The 15,548-nt window shown below is 35.8% G+C and overlaps 1 protein-coding gene across 1 annotated transcript; it reads left to right on the top strand.

The window, feature by feature from the left end:
• Positions 1 to 225: 225 nt before the first annotated feature.
• Positions 226 to 15,498, top strand: LOC120088337 (AP-2 complex subunit alpha-1-like). Its single transcript, XM_039045561.2, has 27 exons — positions 226 to 719; positions 3,189 to 3,320; positions 3,955 to 4,080; positions 4,808 to 4,870; positions 4,948 to 5,045; positions 5,143 to 5,350; positions 6,687 to 6,758; positions 6,842 to 6,934; positions 7,275 to 7,376; positions 7,455 to 7,552; positions 9,610 to 9,691; positions 9,837 to 9,925; positions 10,303 to 10,408; positions 10,504 to 10,569; positions 10,820 to 10,926; positions 11,015 to 11,119; positions 11,212 to 11,332; positions 11,459 to 11,641; positions 11,784 to 12,014; positions 12,385 to 12,465; positions 12,751 to 12,915; positions 13,011 to 13,097; positions 13,188 to 13,313; positions 13,749 to 13,829; positions 13,959 to 14,030; positions 14,682 to 14,761; positions 14,838 to 15,498. The coding sequence occupies exons 1-27, from the start codon at positions 588 to 590 to the stop codon at positions 14,986 to 14,988; spliced, it is 3,057 nt and encodes a 1,018-aa protein (XP_038901489.1). The 5' UTR covers positions 226 to 587; the 3' UTR covers positions 14,989 to 15,498.
• The last annotated feature ends 50 nt before the right edge of the window (positions 15,499 to 15,548 follow it).

A 15,548-nucleotide genomic window follows, 5' to 3' on the forward strand; every position in this document is an offset into this window, starting at 1 on the left:
ACGAAGTAATAATTTGTGATTGAACCTTTGGGTGAATAATGCAAAATAAGTGTAATTTTGAATCCACCAAATATTTTAATTTTGAAATGAAAAAAAAAGGAAAATGCTACAAAGAGAAAAACAGTTTATTTTTTTTTAGTTTAAACTGTAAATATGGGTTAAACCAAACTCCAGCGAGTGCGAATTCAAAAATGTTAAAAATGGAGGAAATTAATTAAAAAAATTAAATAAATAAAACAAACAATTTGATGAGGGATCATTTCTGGTTGAAATTTCAGACTTCGATGGAGGTAAAATAAAAGTCGTCTCTGCTGCCTGCCACTTTCCCGTCGACCGCTTTGCCAATTTTCTTCACTCCATCAATTTCTCGATCTTCCTTTTCATCTCTTACATTTTTCGCTGTTCGTTCTGGATCAAACCGTGGATATTTGAATTGTTTCTCGCTTGTATTATTCGGAGTTTGAATTGGAGTTCGTCTTATTTCGAGTAGCTCTGCTGCTTGCTGCCGTCAGATCCGCTGGTGGAGCGCGGGGATCTAGGATAGGGAACTGAATAGATTGTGTCTTTCCGGCTGGATCTGAGCGGAGATGGCGTTGTCCGGTATGAGAGGCCTCGCCGTTTTCATCAGCGACATTCGTAATTGCCAGAATAAAGAGCAGGAGAGGCTCCGAGTCGACAAGGAGCTTGGAAATGTCCGCACTAGGTTTAAGAACGAGAAGGTTAGGGTTGGCCTTTACTTGCTTAATAACTTGATATGTGATTGTAATTCTCGCCTTCTATTCCCTGTTTTGCTGGTGCTTGCAGTTTTGTTCGTAAGAACTGTGGAAATCATGCCATTACCTAATTGCTGGCTTGGTATTGCGTTCTAAATTGTTTCAACAGAAAATGTAGATACCGAATATATGATGTGATTATGAGCTGGAAGGAAAACTGTCCCAATGGATTCTCCTTTGATTTTTTTTTTTCAAATAATTTTTTCCGCGTGCTGGTTCACCTAGCATGCTCCGTGGTATTTTAGGAAATTGTTTTAATAACATTCTGACCTGAGTGAACTACGATTGTTTGCAGATGACATAATAGTTTGGTTGCAAGTAGTGACTTAATACACTTTCTATGAATACATTGCCTTTCCAGAAAGGAAAGTGTTAGGTTATGTAAATTATACAATCTGTCTTAAACTACTGAAGAAGTCTTAAATGACGAGTCCTCGACCTTTACTTTAAAAAATTAAGAATCAAGCAAGGACTCCGTGCCAGCAGTCTCTGTGTGAGGTCTGCACTTGGCAAGTGATATTGTTTACATTGGAAGTGACTGATTTTATTCAAGTGGCTTCGGGGTGAGCCGTGGCTTGACAGTACTTAGCTTTGCGAGATGGTCCTTCTTGACTCATTGCTTGTTGTTTAACTATCTAAATTGGAAGGTTTGTTGTACATGCAATGCTACTTGGATTCACATGATGATAATTGGGTATGATCCAGCAAGTGCTATTGGAACATCTTGGGAAATCTATGTGTGAAAGTTGTGCAAATGCAGCATTGGACTTTTGAGTGCATCTTCGGTGGGGTTTTGAAAGGCACACCAAGAATCTGTGTCTTTATATTTCAGGCAGACTTTCCTCTTTCTCATTTTTGTGTTTAGTATTCAGTGGGGAATAAGATGGATACCTATTTATGAGAGATATGTGGTGGGGAGATAGGCTCTATGCTGTTTGTTTTCCTTGGTTATACTTCCTTACTTTCTAGGCAACATGAGCGTAGTCCAACTAGCATAAAACATGTACTATGGACTAAGAAATGAAAGATTCGAATACCCCATCTCGCATGTATTTGAACTAAAAAAAAATGCTTCCGTACTTATCAAAGGAACCATTTGGTGGCCATCCCTCCATCTTCATCCTCTCTTTCTCTTGGTTTATGTCGTCCTTTGTTTAACCGGCAAACATCAAATATTGTGGTCTCAACTTTTATTGGAGAGTTTTTGCTTAGCCTTAGTAGAGGGGATTATTGCTTTTGGGGTCCCAGTCTTGCCAATGGGTTTTCTTGTAGTTCATTCTTCCGTTGCTTGGTGAACCCTCCTCCGCCTAGTTTCTCCATATTTTCCTCACTATTGAAGGTCAAGATTTCTAAGAAGGTTAAATTCTTTGTTTCATGGAAGAGTTAATATCTTGCATTGTGTTTTGTGGAAGTTGATGGGTTTGTTAGCATCGCAATGTTGTATTCTTTGCAGGCAGGAGGTTGAGAATTGCTACCACGTTTTTGGGAGTTGTGACTATGCTTCCTCTGTTTAGAGATTGTTCTTTCAATTCCATTTTTCATTTAGCTCAACCGTGAGGATATAGTTTTTTGATTGAAGAACTCATGCTTCACCCGTCCGTTCGTGATAAGGGGCATTTTCTGTGACTCGCTGTGTTATTGCAATTTGTGGGGCCTTTGGGTTCAGAGGAACAAAAGGACTTAAGGGTTGAAAGACCTAAAGAGGAGGTGTGGTCACTTGTTAGATTCCATGTATCCCTTTGGGTTTGGGTTTGTAAGGTTTATAAAATATTGTTAAAGAATCCTAACTCTTATCTCTTTCCAAGTCGTTGTATGATGCATGAGATGACTAATTGGTGGATCACCCTTTTGGGCCCCTTTAAACATGAAACCTTGGGGGGAGATTACTGCGTACTTCTATCCACTTCTAGATATTTGCACTCTTTTGTGTGTGTGGCAGTAGACAAAATTAAATTCATAAAGTGATCAAAAGATGAGAAGGAACCTATTCGTGTATGATATCTCCATGTAATTGCAACATAGCCATATGATACGGTTGATGAAGGTTTATGAAGCCTTAACAACCAATGCACAGTGTGTTAGTATGGCCTGGAGGGTCAAGCACCTTGCTTTGAGTAAAGGTAGCATCAGAGCAAGCATGGCTTGTCTCACTTAAGTTTGTGCTTGTGTCCAGGATATAAGTACTACATATCATTCCAATTTATTGGATGTCCCCAAAGGGACGGATATGGTACTATATAGATTATTCTGATTGTTTCAGCAAAGCGCCAACAGCTTGAGCGATAGCAAAAAGTTCACAGTTCCATTGTGTTTCCATTTATTGGGTTTAGTTTTGATTACTGGTTGAATGCTTTTCACAAATATTGACTTATATAACTAATGGCACCATTGTTTGTCAATAATGGCATCTACCAGGGTCTAACGCCATATGAAAAGAAAAAGTACGTCTGGAAAATGCTTTACATTTATATGCTTGGTTATGATGTGGATTTTGGTCATATGGAAGCTGTATCTCTTATATCTGCACCAAAGTATCCTGAAAAGCAGGCAAGTTTCTAACCCTTTCATGCATGCTTGTAACTTGTGTTCTTAGTTTCTTTTATCCTTACTCTCCACTATTGACTAAACTTTGGATACATACAGCTGGAATCTTAATATGCAGCATTGGTCTCATCACTAGAAACATATCCCGTGTTTTTCTTTGATTGAAAAAGTGTCTTATTTTTAACAAAAAAGATCCTTGGTTCCAAACCTCTGGTCACCTGCTATGTATAGACAACTCTCAAGTTTCTGAATGAATAGTTATTTTGTTATAGTGCCATTCTCAATTTTGAGGTTTTAAATGTCTAGACTTAGAGGCCAAGAGATTTCTTTAAAAAAGGAATCCTATGTACAGAATAGTTTGCATAAAGGATGGGAAATTGTTTTAAAATGACAAAACTACCGAAAATATTTTCAAATATAGCAAAATGTTAAAGAGTCTATTGGTGATAGATGATAGTAGTCTATCAGAATCTATCACTGATAGACAATGACATTTTGCTATATTTGTAGATATTTGGGTTCATTTTACTATATTTGGAAACAATCCTTTATTATTATTATTATTTTTTTAAATATATATATTGATTTTTTTTTTTTAAACTTTTAAATTGATTGAAGTGTGATTAAATAATTGCAGGTTGGCTATATTGTCACATCGTGTTTGCTTAATGAGAACCATGATTTCTTGAGGTTAGCGATAAATACTGTGCGCAACGACATTATTGGTCGCAATGAAACGTTTCAATGCCTTGCGCTGACTATGGTATGACCATGGGAAATCTTTCATTAATTTAATTCCAAGTTATTTTTCTTTTACCTATGGAATTTATCTGTTTTTGCCTTATGTAGACTCCTTTTAGTGTATAACCAAAGATCATCTTCTCTGCATTAATTTTATTATCATCTTCGTTATTCTTTTCTTAAAACATTCTTATCACTTCTCTGTTCTTTGTTTTTGTCTTGTCTTGTTTTGTTTTGTTTTTTGTTTTTTTTTCGTAAATTATTCTTGTTATTACATGCTTTAGCTGCTTAAAAATTTATGACTTGATCACTTTAAAGCTTAAAGAAAGTATTGTTCTAGCTGCCATTTGGTTTTCCATTCAACGAGTTGAATATCTGGTGACTAGTGAGTGACCCTCCTTGCTAATGCTACCTGATGGGGGATTGTGTTGAGGTTATTTATTATCTGAGGTTTTTTTCCCCTCTCCCTAATGATAGTGGTATTCTGAAGGAGATGTGCGTAGACTTAACTACTGGTTCTCGCATCCATTAGCTTCCATTCATTTTACCAGGGAAATGTAAGACTTGAGATTTTGATTAATTACAGTATTTTTCGTGGGTTCTAACATCATCATTAGCCTTCTCAATATTTGTAATGCCAAGTCAGTCTGTATTTATTTTATTAGAACTTCCTTTTGGACATTTTGTGCGAGATAACCATTTAATGACTACTGACTTTGATGTTCATTTTTATTTATTCATCTCTTTAGGTTGGAAATATTGGGGGGCGAGAGTTTGCCGAGTCGTTAGCACCAGATGTTCAAAAGTTGCTTGTAAGTGATTAGAGAAAATTTTAGTTTTTAACTGATGCTAGATCTAAAACGAGATGAAAGGAATTTTCCTTTTCTAGATTTCAAGCAGCTGCAGACCACTTGTGAGGAAAAAAGCAGCATTATGTCTACTGCGTTTGTATAGAAAAAATCCCGATGTTGTCAATATAGATGGCTGGTATGCTTCAGTTTTAATTTCCTTGTACTATTATGTTTTCCCTTGTCGGTTTCCATTTGTTCCCTCTCTAATCAGTCATCGTTTAAAAATTATTTAGGGCGGATCGGATGGCACAACTTTTAGATGAGCGTGATCTTGGTGTTTTAACATCTTCCATGAGCCTTCTTGTTGCTCTTGTATCAAACAATCACGACTCCTACTGGAGTTGTCTTCCAAAATGTGTTAGAATTCTGGAGCGCCTTGCTAGGAACCAGGATATTCCACAAGAATACACATATTATGGTATCCCATCTCCCTGGCTTCAGGTTTGTAGTGTTCTGCTACTGAATTTCTGATGTGATGGAGGCTATATATATATATATATATATTTATATATATTTTGATGTTTATATATTTGAGCAAAATGTACCTTAGATGCTGTAAACCGGTGTTTATTTCTTGCTATGGAAAATACCCTGTCCTGGCAATATCAAGAAAATACACACACTATAATTGAAATGAGTTGAGAATTTTATTGATGGATGAAATTACCATCAATTGTGAACTACAAAAAGGATGCCCAATTATAAATTAAAGAATAAAGATTATAATATGTAAAAGGGTGTGAACATTTATGCCAATAAACAGCACTAAATAAAGCAAAATCCATGAAGTCATCAAATGATGATTGTTTGTCATTTGCCATTGAAGATCCTCCCATTTCTTTTATACCAGATAGACCAGGCAGGCCACAATGTCTTCTTGTCTCTCCCTTGAATGGACGTCTTACAAAAACCAAAGATAAGAAGTAAAAAATGTTCCCTGGAGTAATCATGTTCCAACCGAAGAACTCCTAAACCAAGTTCCAATATTGCTATGCAAAAGAACAACAGCCAAACACACCAGAACAAATGGCATTAAGATTCTGAGCTAGTCTTGCCCATTGCACATCAAGGAGGAGAGAGAAGGAAATAGGGGATTCTCCTTTGAATTGGTCTGCTTTATTGACACCTCATGACCAAATTCACATAGAAAAAGCTTTAATTTTTCATGGATATAAACACTTCCAAATTACTGTGAATAAATGCTGATGTCTTTTCCCACTATTTTGGACCCCATCATAGATCTAATATATATTTGTGGGATGAATCGATAGCCCAACTCCAAGAATCTGTGGCAGTGGACAAAGTAATGGAGAATAGTGGATGTGAAAGTGAGCCCATTCATCAATTTCATTATCCTTAAGGTGTCTTTACAGCCCAATAATCCGATCGGGAATCGTAGAATTCCTTATTTTAGCCACCGTATCATTTAATATGGGCCCTTACTAAACATTTGAGGACCAAAATGGACTTCCTTGGTGCTTTAGAAGATCCTGAAACAGAAGATATTGGCCAATGATCAGATTTTGTTTGCTGAATTGTTGATTAGTTTTGATATTTATACCACTCCTCGGTCAAATAACGATGCCTAATGGAAATTTAGCAAACCAGTGCTATCATTGTGATATCTTGGGAGTGGGGAGTTCATCAATTTTAATTTTAATTTGTATTATGAATGTTCATTCTGTAGGATTTTTCTTTTAATTTTTTTTTTCAATTTAGGAAATTCTCCAGAGCAATTTGATTCAACTTATGTGAGTTTTCCCCCCACTTTGTCTAGGTGAAAACCATGAGGGCTCTTCAGTACTTTCCAACAATTGAAGATCCAAATACCCGAAGGTCACTGTTCGAGGTTGGTTTGCTTCTAAGATAATGTCTCTAATTTTGTGATTCATTAACAAGTTCCTTCATCTAATTAATGGGGTCTGCTTCCAGGTCTTGCAAAGGATTTTAATGGGAACAGATGTTGTGAAGAATGTCAATAAAAACAATGCATCACATGCTGTTCTGTTTGAAGCCCTTGCTCTTGTATGTGGGCAATCTTTTTTCCAATGTCATTTTAATGGATGAATATCAGATGCATAAATTAGCATTTTGTTTCATATTTGCTATTTATGCATGTTAATACAAGCTTTAGTTTGTGTGGATGCATGCTAATTTTTCTGGCTATTTATAGTTGAATGGGAGGCTGTGCATTGGTCATCCTCCCTGTTCTCTACGTCATAGTGATCTTTTTGAATTTCAGTTTTTTCTTTCCCTTCTTTCAAGAAGTATAGTTCTAATGACCAATAAAATAAAAATTTTCTTCAAAGAAGGTTCTCATGTTAACTTGCTTGTTGTCTATTGCTTTCAATCCGTTCTGTCATAGGTAATGCATCTTGATGCTGAAAAAGAGATGATGTCTCAGTGTGTTGCCCTTCTTGGAAAGTTTATTGCTGTCCGTGAGCCAAATATTCGATATCTTGGCTTGGTAAGTTATGCATTTGATAATTGAGTGATGAAAACCAGACCCAGGATGGAATGATTTTGATATTATGTTCTTGTGCAGGAGAATATGACTCGGATGTTGATGGTGACAGATGTTCAAGATATTATTAAAAGACACCAGGCTCAGATCATAACATCATTAAAGGATCCTGATATTAGGTAAGTAATAACCTGTAAAGATTTAACACCTTGTTTGGAGTATCCAACTTTATTGTAATATTCGATTCTATTTGTTTATATAATATTTCACTGGATAATCTAGGACGAGTTATTTTGTAATTATGTTTATTTCAAGGCTCGTTTCCACTAGTAACTAGTTCTAGTATAAAAAATTGGAAGGTTGAAACATGTAAACTGGAAATTTGGAATATGTTGCCGTATAAATAGAAGAATAACATAACATTTAGTGGTCAATAGCCTGGTTGGACCCTGATCAACCTGCACCATGCCAGAAAAGAAAGAAAAGAAAAATAAAGTTATGTTTTTATACAATTATACCTAAGTAATTTCAAATGATAAAATTTGGGATGGTTTTGATTTCTTATTATTAATTATCAAATCCTGCTATGATGCTGCATTGTGTTCCTACTGAAAGTTTAGAATCTGTATGTAATAGATCGATTACTTACCATGCAGGCAAGAAATTTCAATATTTTCTTTCCAGTGACCAAAGGCTTAATTCAATCAAAATATGTTTCCTATTTATATATTTATATAAAATGATCAATGAGCTTAATGAATCCCTAAATAATGTTCCAAAGAGTTAGTGGGGGGTTTAGATGTTCCATAATTCATCTTTAAAATGGATGATTAAATTAGTGATTGGTTGAGGACTTGGGATGGTGCTGGGAGGTAAGGGCTCCTAGGTCCTTGGCTCAGTAAATGAAAATCTTTGGCATCACCTAAAAACAAACAAACAAACAAACACACATGTGCATGCGTGTGTGCTTACAAATCAACTTGAAACAATAATTCTGATTTTCCAAATTATCATTGGGGAAAAATGTAAATGGATTGCAAATGGAATTCCTGGGATGAGGATTCTTTAGTTCTTTTTATGTGTGGTTATTGGTGACACTGAGTTTGACCATTCATGAAATTCAGAGAGGCCTGTGGGAACACTTCAGAATGGGATGGGATGAAGTGTACTTAACTCACATTTAATTTGCAAATGACCCTTTTTTATTGAGTGAAAATGACCAATGAATAATAGGAAATGATCTAAAGTTTCAAAAACATTTGTGCTCATGTCAAGTCTCTGGTTTAACTTGGAGAAATCCCTGGTTTATGGCATTAGTATAGAAATGAACAGAGTCGATGAGGTTGGACACGCTGAGTTACTCTAATGCTTCTAGATGATGATCCCAAAAAGAGATTTTTGGAAACCAATTAAAGAGAGACATGGGAAAACTCTTTTTTTGTTTGTTTGTTTGTCCAAGGGTGGTTGTCTTACATTGACAACTGGGGTTTTATCTAGTCGATGAGCAGTACTGAACATTGAAAGGAAAATGAGAACTTTTGGATGAAAGGTGCACAAGTAAGGGAAATTAAGTCATGTTGTCAGTTGAGAGACTGCATCAATTGTGGGAAAAGGGTAGGTTAGGCTAGGCTTTGAAAAGATTATAAAAAGCTTATGGTTTGTAGGAATGCTTGTCTGTTTAATGATAAGGAAACAATAATAATGTGATGATAAAGACATGCGTTCTTGTTGAGTTCATCAACAAAAGTTATTACCTTCCCCAAAAAGGAAAAACAAAAGAAGAGAAAAGAAAAGAAAACGAAAAAAAAAAGAAAAGAAAAAGGCATTACAATGAAGTTCACTAGAAATCCATTTTTCAAACATGAATGAACTCCCATGTTCCTACATATATCCCAAAAATAAATATACCAAGGTTTGTAAATATGTTTTTTTTAAATAACTAAGAAATAAATAAAAGATTTATATTCTATTTTGTTCAGAGACATAAAATGAAGGTTAAGTATTCGCACTAGATCTTATATCTTATCCATCAATGAAGTCGTTTCTCTCTCAAAAAATTGTATTGTGTCCATCTGTCTGATTTCAATGTCTATGTCTAATTGTTTATGGATCTTAATGTCTTATCCATATGCCATTTAAATATGACTCTGCTAGAAGAGATGTTTATGGGTATTTTGATTTTCAAATGGTAGTAACATATAGGGCAATGCTTTATTTTGCAAATTTATATTTTCAGCATCCGAAGGCGTGCTCTCGATTTGCTTTATGGTATGTGTGATGTTTCAAATGCGAAGGACATAGTTGAAGAATTATTGCAGGTATTGGTCATGCTGCATCTCTCTAAGATTCTGTATGATCTTGATAGGTAGTCTCATTTTACATCCTTTTGGGTTACTGAAATCATTTCCATCTTTTATTGGAAAATAGCCTTGCTACTCAGTACTCACTTACCTTCCTTGTCAGTACCTCAGCACAGCAGAATTTGCGATGCGTGAGGAATTGTCTCTTAAAGCTGCAATTCTTGCAGAGAAGTTTGCTCCTGATTTGTCTTGGTAAGTATATACCTGCTTTTGGTTGGTAAGCAATGTGGAAAGAAACCAATACATAGTAACACTGAGCACTACTATAATGAAAGGGCCGGAAATGATGACCTTCCCTAGTTTAATGTCATGACTGTTTTCATTTGTTATTTAAGAAACTTGATGAACATGGAGTAGAATTCTTTATTTTCTCAACCTTTTAGATTTTGCACTCTTCTTGGTTTTAGAAAGAAAAAGATGCTTACAATAATATTAGACAATTACTGTTTTTTCCCCTGAAAAAGATAATAGATAGTTATTGTGAATGCGAGGTTTTCATTCCCTTTTTGTTTGATCTTTTCCATTACTCAATTACTTTTTCTTTAGCATCTTGCTGATTTGTGATTCAGGTATGTGGATGTGATTCTACAATTGATCGACAAGGCTGGAGATTTTGTCAGTGATGACATATGGTTCCGTGTTGTGCAGTTTGTTACAAACAATGAAGATCTGCAGGTAACCTAATTTGCTCCATTCCATTTTACACTTCGTTTCCATGATACAGTGATTGGGTTTTGTTTTATTGATTGTGATTTTATGCATTTAATCAGTCTTATGCAGCAATAAAAGCGAGAGAATATCTTGATAAACCTGCTATACATGAGACAATGGTAAAGGTGTGTATATCCCTTTTTTAAGTTTTTTTTTATTCCAATTATTGTTTTCATTCTCGAGCTTAATTTATGGTGATATCCTATATCACTATATGTTGATCATCAAATGTTTTTTGGTGTTAATTTTTGGCTCTCTGTGTAACTTATTTGCATCTAAACTGCAACTAATAGTTTCTCTTTCCTATGTCATTAATGATTAATTTGGATGTATAATCATAGACTTCAACTTAGATGTGATTCGTTTTTCATACAGGTCAGTGCATATATTCTTGGAGAATTTGGTCATCTTTTGGCCCGAAGACCAGGTTATAGTGCAAAGGAATTATTTAAAATAATACATGAAAAGCTGCCAACTGTTTCGTAAGTGCTCCTAGACTCTACTTAAAGTTATCTCCCTTTACCAAACAATTGCTTTCTGTTTTTTTGAAAAAATCTACTTTCTCTGCAGGACATCTAGCATTCCTATTCTTCTGTCGACATATGCTAAGATCTTAATGCACACTCAACCCCCGGATCTGGAACTGCAAAATCAAATTTGGGGAATATTCAACAAGTGAGACTTCTGCACTCTTTAAACTGAAACTCTTTTGTTTATTTGCATTTGCAGTTAATTTAAATTCTCTAATAGAAACTTGTTTTCCTTAGATACGAGAGTTGTATCGATGTTGAGATACAACAACGTGCTGTTGAATATTTAGCCCTGAGCAAGAAAGGTGCAGCTCTAATGGACATATTAGCCGAAATGCCAAAGTTCCCTGAGAGACAGGTGCATATTCTTCCTTTGAAGTGTCTGATTAAATGCAGTTTTCTGTGAAGGATTATAATGAGTACTCGGCAATCTTTTTTCAGCAAAAGGTTGTTGATATTATCTCTAATTTTTTCCATACTTCAGTCTGCTTTGATCAAGAAGGCTGAGGACACTGAAGCTGACACTGCAGAACAAAGTGCCATCAAGTTGCGAGCTCAACAACAATCATCAAATGCTTTGGTCTTAACTGATCAACGTCCTGTCAATGGCACACCATCGTCCAGCCAGCTTACTCTGGTGAAGGTGCCAAACACAAGCAGTTATCCGGTTTGTTTCTCTGTCTTTTCTTCATTAAACTTTCAGAACATCATTATCGCATTTTTTTTTAACACTTGAACCTGTTAACGGGAGTCTGCTTCTTGATACTGTCTAGATTTGGAATTCACTTCATTTGCAAACCTAATGACAGGATTCAACTGACCGTGAACTGTCCCAGACCAATGGTACTCTAAGCAAAGTAGATTCTAGCCCCCCCGAACCTGATCTCCTCGGAGATCTCTTGGGTCCTCTAGCTATTGAAGGTCCTCCGAGTGTTGTTGCTCAGGTTCCCCAAAGTGTAATGACCAATATGGATGGTGTTCCAAATGCAGTTGAGGGTGGAGCTATTGTTCCAGTTGGAGAACAGACAAATTCGGTTCAGGTACTGTTTTCCTTCTAATGGTTCAAACTCCAGGTCGTCCCCCCCCCCCCCCCCCCCAACACCACACCACACTCACACACACTCACACACACACACACAAAAAAAGAACTTTTCAATGGTATTCTGAGAGGAAGCAAGAATATATTTATTCTTATTTCTTTACACTGCAGTTGTATCTGCTATCATTATCTATTGTTGGGTTCTTATTGCTAGAATTTTTTTATGCTTACTGCTTGAGGCAATACCATCGATGGTCCTATGATACTTGCAGTCGTTTAAGATATTTTACTGGGTTGATTGCATGTCAGCTGCTATGCTGTGGATTGCTCGATGTTGTGATTATTGATATTTCTATCTTTTATTTTTTCAGCCGATAGGAAATATAGCTGAAAGGTTCCATGCCTTGTGCATGAAAGATAGTGGTGTGCTGTACGAAGACCCCTATATTCAGGTATCTTTCCCCTGTATTCTCCTCACATCTTTTTTGTACTTCATATTTTTAAAAATTATTTTTTTAAGTTCCCCTCTTTTATCTTAATTCGTGGCTGGTTGTAAAACAACCTTAACATCCACTTGTGACTTCATTGCAATTCTTAAAGTAATTAAGTTGTTTTGGAGAACAAACTATCAAATACATGTTTTTGGTTTCTCTCAGCTTTATTCACTTATTTTAGTGCTCGAGACATGCAAGTTACACTTACAACCCTTGTAATTGTTCTCATTAAACTTGTGACAGATTGGCATTAAAGCAGAGTGGCGAGCCCACATGGGACGACTTGTTCTTTTTCTCGGAAACAAGAATATTTCTCCCCTTGCCTTTGTTAAGGCTATCATATTGCCTCCTTCGAATTTAAAGATGGAGTTGTCATTAGTACCTGATACTATTCCTCCTCGTGCACAGGTAAAAACAAGCAGTTGAGTTTATATATTGTCGTGGTTGTTTAAAGGCCATTACCTTTTTTCACCTATCATCAGTTTTTCTCTTTGATTGTATAGGTACAATGCCCACTTGAAGTCATTAACTTACATCCAAGCAGAGATGTGGCCGTCCTTGATTTCTCTTACAAGTTCGGGAATGACTTGGTAAATTTTCCTTGTTTGAAGTATTCTGAATTCCCCTTCTCAATGGCTGCAATAGCCCAGAATAACTCATGTATATATTGTTCTTTGTAGGTAAATGTGAAGCTTCGCCTTCCAGCTGTCTTTAATAAATTTCTCCAGCCTATATCTGTATCTGCGGAGGAGTTTTTCCCTCAGTGGAGGTCCCTCTCAGGGCCCCCATTGAAGCTCCAAGAAGTGGTGAGCTTTTATACTTTTTTCTTCAGTGCTGACAAAATATCATCGAAGAGTAAAACACCATGAAGATTTTATCTAGAATTGAAATGGAAAATGCTTCTCTAGTTGACACAGGAAGTTGAAAGTTTCCTGCAGTTATTGTTATAGAATTTTTGAGTGAGTTCCCAAGAAGAAAAGAAAAAAAGCAATTGTTACCTTGGAGCCTCCACCTCCCTCTCTTCTTCCGTCAAAATTTTCGTTTTTCTTTCTATCACACGTCCCAGAAAAGGTTTTTGGGTGTATGAAAAGAAAAACAATAATTTAAAGTCGTAAAGTGGATCCGTAAAGCATTATCCAATTGAAACAGTTGTTGCACAAATTTGGTCCGAGCGTTGTCTTATGGTGACTACTAAGCCATATAACTAATAGTTTCGTCTCTTATTGCCATTTACTTTGCAGGTTAGAGGTGTAAAACCCCTTCTGCTTTTAGAGATGGCGAATTTATTCAACAGTCTAAGGTTGATGGTTTGTCCAGGACTTGTAAGTAGTCACAAATTTCTCTCTCTCCCTCCCTTTTATCTATTTATTTATTATTATTTTTTTTTAATGAAATGATTCATCCTTTTAGTTTGTACAAAATTTACCTTTTCTTTTCCATCTGTTGTCTAGGATCCAAACCCAAATAATCTTGTTGCGAGCACAACATTCTACTCGGAAAGTACGCAAGCTATGCTCTGCCTAGTAAGGAATACTCTCCCTTAGTTTTTTACTATTTTCATGGGTTAAGTTTCTCATCCAAGCACGCACACCTTTTCATATCTGGTCTCTCTTTCGGCAGTTCCTCCTATTATTTTGCCCTTCGAGAAATTAGGCCCCCTCATATCACTTTTTATTTTTATACTTAAATTTTAAGTTTGTAACAATTAAGTTCATGTACTTCTAAATTTGTAACAATTTAGTACCTATACTTTTAAGTATCAATTTAGTCTTTGTAGTATACAATATACAAGATTTAGTCCCTATCGTGAAATATACTATTAAGATTCAATGAATTTCTTACCCATATAGATTGATAAACTAGGGGACAAGTTTATTAAGAAATTAAAAAAATTAAGTTGTTGCATAATTAGAATTGACAATTTAATTTGATGAGATTTTTTCCAATAGGGACTAAATTGTTAAAAATTGAAAAGTTCTAAGTTGATATGTGAGTTCAACGTCTAAATTGTCATGCGTATGTTCATGGACTAAAATTATTACAAATTTAAAATAATAACTAAATTGTTCAAATCATAGTTTAGGGAATAAATGAAGTTATCGACAAAAATTGATTTTTAACCAAAAATTTATCACCTAAGCCAAATTCTCCTGATCTGCCTTATTGATATTCAGGTTAGAATTGAAACTGATCCAGCAGACAGAACCCAATTACGAATGACAGTTGCTTCAGGGGATCCAACAGTAACTTTCGAGTACGTACTTTAGCCTGCTGTTGCTCAGTTAGCTCTTAATTTATGCGATTGTCACATTCTAATTTTCTATATACAGGTTGAAGGAGTTTATAAAGGAACAATTGATAAGCATACCTGTGCCTCAGTTGACAACTCCGCCATCAGCAGCAGCACTATCAGTAGGTCAACCCACAGTTGCTACACCAGCATTGACAGATCCTGGGGCAATGCTAGCAGGTTTGCTCTAGGAGAAAGCGATTCATCAGAAGATATTCATTCAGTATACATTTGTAAACATGATTATACAGCCGGCCTACCCCCGATTCCGGGGATACTAAGGCAAATGAGGGACACCAGGGCTTGCGGCGTGATCGGCATTGCATATTTAAGTTAAATCACTGGGGTTGGTCGGAGTTCTTGAGATTTTTTTATTTGCGCCAAAAGTAAAGGTGAGATTTTTTTTTTCTTTTTTTTTGTGTTTTTTTTTTTTTGTTTTTTTGAGGGTTAGGGTTCGGGAGAGTTGGTGAGAGATTTGTTCTACTACTGTTTCTTCCCGGTTCTTCATGGGGTGATTTCTGTAGTGTATTATTTGATGTGTAAGATATTGCGTTTAGGACTCAAATTGTATCCATCCCACAGTTTCAAACTCAAACACGTTCAAAATTTTTGTCCACCAGTCAGAAAATATTCATCCATTAAACGTTTGTAATTTCGAATCTTGTGTTATAATACATTCAATTTCACGATTTTTTGATTCAGTTAACCCTCCAAGATGAACCATAAATTAAATTAATTTAAGCACAGTAAT

Source organism: Benincasa hispida, chromosome 10 (genome assembly GCF_027475165.1).
Source record: "Benincasa hispida cultivar pf3 chromosome 10, pf3_genome.v1.1, whole genome shotgun sequence".
NCBI classification, from domain to species: domain Eukaryota; kingdom Viridiplantae; phylum Streptophyta; class Magnoliopsida; order Cucurbitales; family Cucurbitaceae; genus Benincasa; species Benincasa hispida.

Excerpts from the sequence above, each read along its gene's own strand:
- LOC120088337 (XM_039045561.2), top strand. The coding sequence starts at position 588 with ATGGCGTTGTCCGGTATGAGAGGCCTCGCCGTTTTCATCAGCGACATT. Across the intron at positions 10,570-10,819 it reads TACATGAGACAATGGTAAAG|GTCAGTGCATATATTCTTGG; the intron begins GTGTGTATATCC and ends TTTTTCATACAG. Across the intron at positions 11,642-11,783 it reads CAAACACAAGCAGTTATCCG|GATTCAACTGACCGTGAACT; the intron begins GTTTGTTTCTCT and ends ACCTAATGACAG.